At 40.8% G+C, this 6,010-nt stretch overlaps 1 protein-coding gene across 4 annotated transcripts in view; it reads right to left on the bottom strand.

Annotated features, from left to right (window-relative positions):
- Positions 1 to 1,192: 1,192 nt before the first annotated feature.
- The window catches only part of LTBP1 (latent transforming growth factor beta binding protein 1), a 437,031-nt gene continuing 432,213 nt past the window's right edge, over positions 1,193 to 6,010 (bottom strand). For all 4 annotated transcript variants that reach the window (XM_007450947.1, XM_007450950.1, XM_007450949.1 and 1 more), the window contains 2 exons: positions 2,502 to 2,651; positions 1,193 to 1,374 (listed from right to left, as the gene is read on the bottom strand). In XM_007450947.1, coding sequence (XP_007451009.1) covers positions 1,193 to 1,374; positions 2,502 to 2,651 — 332 coding nt within the window. The remainder of the gene's footprint in view (positions 1,375 to 2,501; positions 2,652 to 6,010) is intronic.

The following is a 6,010-nucleotide window of genomic DNA, read 5'->3' on the forward strand; positions in this document are numbered from 1 at the left end:
ATTCTGGAGGCTAGAAGTTCAAGATCGAGGTATTATAGAATTTTCTTCTTAGGCCTCTCTCCTTGGCTTGTAGATGGCTGTCGGCCCCCTGTGCCTTCCCAGGATCTTCCTGTGTATGTCCTAATTTCATATAAGAGCACCAGGCCTATTGGACTAGGGCCCACCCTGGTGACCTTCTTCAACCTTAATTAGCTCATCTAAAAATACAGTCATAGTCTGAGGTACTGAGGGGACAGGACTCAACATGAATTCCAGGGGCACAATTCCACCCATAACAGTATCTAACAAATGTAATAATTAACCTGTAAAAGACTCTACATTCATAGAAGACCATTGATAGAGTGGGGTGGTCGGGAACAACTTGTGTCCACGTGGTCATTGACATAACTCGGATGTAGAAATTTTCTAAAAAAATGGTGATTTATTTTGCTTTAACATACAATGGTAAATATATTGGGATCATCAAGTTTTAAAATTTGCTGGTCCTACTTTACACATTGTAACACTAATGTAAGCTCATTAGTTCTTCCATCTGTAGGAAAGGGATCCAATAAACACCTACCAGCAGCTTGGCTAAAAATGGACATTAAAATAAGAGACCACATTGTAAAGATAAAGTACTTTTCTCCAAATGTGTATAAAAGTTTTGAAACAATCACTGCCTGCTCCACAGGACAATTTGGATTTTAAAAATGTTCCAGACCAGGAATAGCATAACCCTGTGTAACAATACTTATAATAGTTTAAACAATATTTTATCAAAGGCTTTTGCACTTGACATTTGAGAGAGAAACAGTAGCCAAGGAACTGCGTAACCAAAAAATGAAAATTATATAAAATATTTCCACCACTATTTAAATGCCAGATTTAATCAAGCAATAGTAAAAAATATCAAAACAAAAAACATAATAATACAACCTTCTGTTTAAAATAATAGCACTGTTCTGCCTCTTTTCCACTGAATTTTACATATGAACAGACTATATATACTGTTTTTTCAGAGAAATGTCCATTTGGTCTGTCACACAAGTCAGGCTCACACTGAATCCTTTCGCTTCTGAGGATATACAATTCCATGATGTTTCCATATTTCCAACATTCTGGGTCAAGTGTCATGTCTGAAGTATAATACATTTCTCTTTCTCCTTTACACAGTGCAGAGTATACAGGCTTAGGTTATGTAGCTTCACTTTTACTCCAGGTCACTGTCTTTTTCTAAATTCAAGACGGTATTCAATGGAGTGCAGTAGTTTGGCTTGTCGGAAGGTACGAAGCCGGGCAGACACACACACTTATAGGAACCTTCGGTGTTGATACACTTGGCATTCTTGCAGAGAGACATCCGGTTGTTCAACTCATCACATTCGTTGACATCTGCAATAAGCCAAACCACCACGCAGGTTAGCAAGCTTCAACATTGCTCTGGGAGGAAATGCAATCTACACCCTACCTGAGGCATCCGGCCTGAACACAGCCTGGCTGTTCTGTGCTCTCCCCCCAGTAAACTGCATAGTCTTTCCCATTATTGTCTGTTTCAATTACATGCAAGAGAAATACTACTTTCTAGATCTTAAAAAGGTGATTATCCAGGAGGTTCTAGAATTTCTTTCCCTGTTTGGGACCATTTTGTCAGCTTGACTTTTTATAGTCAAACCTTAAGAAAGCTACTTCTAAATTCCTCTCTGCACATGCCGAAGAACTGTTAGGTTGTCAAGAGAAATAAAGAGAGCCTCTGAGCAGCCTCTCTAAAGGTTTAAGTTACTTTCTTAGATTTCTTTCCACAGGAAAGAAAGGCTCTAAGCACTTGAACCACCTTTAATAACCCAGGTTACCTTTTTTCTAGACCCACCTCAGATTGAGACTAACAAAATTGAAGTGGGGAAACTATACGACGGAGCAAAACAGCCACAAAAATAGAGGAAAAAAATGCTGCAAGTCAAGGGTCATTTAGCAAGGAGGCCAACAGGCTCAGGAACACAGCCTCAATCACGCGGTAAGGATAAACATATTTTTACTGTTCTCTTAAAAGTAAGAGGGAAGGCAACGTGAGAGTTATGAAAAGAACTTTCTCTAAAATGGAAGTTGTATTTTCTTTTTCATCTATATTCCCCTCTTGCTGGTGTCAGGTATTCAGGGAAAACATTTGCTGCAGAGTCAAAAGCTCAATTTAAAAGAGTCAAACTAATTACCCCAAACTTTCTGGCCTTTCCTCCATAGGTATGTACCATTTATATGAATTCTTAAATATCAACTTTTAAAAAATTTGTGGTAAAATATATGGAACATAAAATTGACCATTTTAACCATTTTTGAGTGGAGAGTCCAGTGGCATTAAATACCTTCACATTTTTGTGTAATCGTCACCACTGTCCATCTCCAGAACTTCTCTTATCTTCCCAAACTGAAACTCTGCAAATCTTAAATGTACTAGATTGTCTGAGGTCCAGCCACAGGGCATTCAGGAAAAGAGTAATTTCCCATCAAATACATATGATTCTTACCAACACAGGTCATCTTGGCCATATCCAAGTGATACCCATCAAAGCAATCGCAGGTGTAACCTTCCTGCACCCTGACACAGCGCCCGTTTTCACAGCCGTTGAGGATGCCACATTCTTCAGCCTGCAACTCCTCAAAGCTATTTAGAAAACCTGGAAGGGAAAGGACAGGAGGCAAGTTAGAAATTTTCAACCTCTTACACCGTTTTTTAAAATGACATGATCATTCAGGTTATGGTTCATCATACGTACATATTTCCAATTCCTTAAAGATAGCATTAAAATTTAAGTGAATATATCTGTACACGATATTAAGCAAACTATTACCAACCTTGTGTAGGTTGTACAGATTAGCCCCACATCTTGAATTCTGATGTTCTACATTAAAATCACATAAAACGATACAGCAAGTAGGGTATTTTTTTGCCCTTAATTATTAAAATTTTTTGTCTAAGATTTTAAATTTCCTGAGTTCTCAGTAGGGTAAATGTCAGAACATCTTTCAGGATAGAACCGATGGAACTCACTATGAGAGTAGACGTTTGCTAAGATGCACAAGCATTGGAGGCAGTGCTCTTTCATGGGGAGTTCCCAGGAGCAGAGAAAAGCCAGGCTGGCCTTGCCATGTGAGGTCTGTTTGCTCTGGCTTTGGAATGAGCCTTACAAAAGGGCTCTTGGGGGATCAAAGGATAAAGGCAGTAAAAGGGACTCACAACATCCTGATAAACGAGAAATACATCATATTTCTGTTTAGAAAACCAAAATTCTTTTAAAGAAAACAAAGAAGCTCTTGTTTGGCTTTTTTTAAAGATATCTTTAAACTGATTTGGAGCTAGAGTTTAGTAGTACAAAAACAATGTAGCCAGGCATCAAGAATATTTTCCTCTGTTTCTAGAGAGGAAAGTTGTTGTAAATATAAATCCACGATGACCCAAACACACTGTTGATGTGTGGGGGGGGTCTCATCCTCTCCCCCACCTTCTGAAGGCACCATGTATTTGCCTTTTTTTAATATAAATTTATTTATTTTTGGCTGTGTTGGGTCTTCGTTGCTGTGCAAGGTTTTCTGTAGTTTTCTGTAGCGAGTTGGGGCTACTCTTCGTTGCAGTGTGTGGGCTTCTCATTGCAGTGGCTTCTCTCGTTGCAGAGCACGGGCTCTAGCGCAGGCTTCAGCAGTTGTGGCTCATGGGCTCTAGAGCACAGGCTCAGTCACTGTGGTGCACGGGCTTAGTTGCACCGCAGCATGTGGGATCTTCCTGGACCAGGGCTCAAACCTGGCTCAAACCTGTGTCCCTTGCAGTCGCAGGCAGATTCTTAACCACTGCACCACCAGGGAAGCCCCACGTATTAGCTTTTTTTTTTTTTTTTTTTTCTGTGGTATGTGGGCCTCTCACTGTCGTGGCCTCTCCCGTTGTGGAGCACAGGCTCCGGACGAGCAGGCTCAACGGCCATGGCTCACGGGCCCAGCCGCTCCACGGCATGTGGGATCCTCCCAGACCGGGGCACGAACCCGTATCCCCTGCATCGGCAGGCGGACTCTCAACCACTGCGCCACCAGGGAAGCCCCACGTATTAGCTTTTAAGGGAAAAAAAAAAAATCAACCTAGGGTCAGAACTCTACATCTTGCCTTTGAGGTAATTCTCCAGTCGAACTGCAGGGGGCAGCAAAATATCATTTCTTATGCAGGGCAGTAAGGGCTAACAATGATTTTAAAAATTAATACGTCTAAAAAGGAAAAAAAAATACGACTGGGCATCAAGACTGTCAGCAGATCCTGAAGCCAGTTTGAGAAATATTGACAAGAAAGTCAACCTATGGAAATATTTCAAAGTCCAGGTAACACAGCAAAGTCCATTTTAACTAGTAAAATTATGTTTATTACAGAAGTTAAATCACGAAATTAAAATTTGAGACTCCTACACACACATTAAGCAGACTCCCCAAAATACTTCTACAGGACTCTAAAACAACAGCAAAGGACAGCCCGTGCTCTAAAGTGGGACTGCTACCTATTTTTATAAATGACGTTTACTGGAACACAGCCTCACCTATTTGCTAATATATGTCTGTGGCTGCTTTCCTGATTCCAGAGCACAGTTGAGTAGCTACAAAAGAGACTATATAGCCTGAAAAGCCTACAAATTTTACTATCTGGCCATTTATAGAAAAAGTTGATCTCTGCTCTAGAAAATTCCAGTTTTAGAAATACTGCTCTAACTAAAGGTGACACCAGTCATTAGCCCAACTTTCTTCAACAGAGAGGCGCAAGATGATGAATAATAAAGGTGGTGTGATTCAGCCTCTCTTTTACTATCTTACCCCATACGATTTTATGTCTTCAGTAGGGCCAGAGAGCCTCTGATCCTGGTCTAGGAAGGAGGAGCTATTTCTCTGCAGCTTGTAAGAAATTCAAAGGCCCTTACATAGTCAAAGCTGGGGGTGTTCGAACTGCATCTGCAACTTCCTATGTTGCTAAACAGGAAATTAACCTGATACCAACATGCTTATTTAACATTTGTAGTGAATTTTAAAAGTTTTAAAGCAATGACAGCTTAAAAAAAAAACAACTACATAAGCCAGGACATTTCAACATTAAAATTCCTGGCATCTGAACTATAATGCATTAGAGGCTGCACACACAAGCCATGAGATTGTGTCAGAGTTACATGTAGATTTACCCTGGTATTTTGGATTTATGGGGCAGGCAAACTGTACTTTCATGCAAGTTTAATATTTCTTCTCCCTTTTTTTAAAGTAAGTGTTTCCTGACCTATAAATATATACACAGAAGTGTAGAAATCATAAGCGCTCAGGCTTACAGCTGTCAATGTATTTAAGCACATTTCTTGAAGTAGTGCATGATTATTTGTGGTTTGATTAAAAGAAAACCTAAGGCAGGGTCCCCACCCCCTGGGCTACGGACCGGTACTGGTCCATGGCCTGTTAGGAACTGGGCCGCACAGCCGGAGGTGAGCGGTGGGCAAGTGAGTGAAGCTTCATCTGCTGCTGCCCATTGCTCGCATTACTGCCTGAGCTCCACCTCCTGTTAGCATTATGGTGAGTTGTATAACTGTTTCATTATATATTACAATGTAATAATAAAGTGCACAATGAATGTAATGAGCTTGAATCATCCTGCAACCACCCCACCTCCACATCTGTGGAAAAACTGTCCACAAAACTGGTCCCTGGTGCCAAAAAGGTTGGGGAACCACTAACCTAAGGTGTTAGAAGTTAGGATGGTGGTTACCCTGAGGGGGTGGGAGGGCGGCTGGGAAAAGGGAACCAGGGGTCCTTCTGGATGCTGGCAATGCTCTAGATCCACTTAGGTCTAGAAGACCCAACCCAGCTGATTTAATAGAATGCTGTTTTCATGTAAATTTTAAAGCAGTTTTAATTTGGCTGAAGGATCAATATACTGCATACTTTAAAAAACAAAAGGAGGGAAGGGAAAGAGGAAAGGAGGAAAACACTCTTTGGCAGAACTCAAGTAGACCCAGAGGCAGCCACA

The sequence above is a fragment of the Lipotes vexillifer genome, unplaced genomic scaffold, assembly GCF_000442215.2.
Source record: "Lipotes vexillifer unplaced genomic scaffold, Lipotes_vexillifer_v1.1 scaffold776, whole genome shotgun sequence".
Lineage (NCBI taxonomy): Eukaryota > Metazoa > Chordata > Mammalia > Artiodactyla > Lipotidae > Lipotes > Lipotes vexillifer.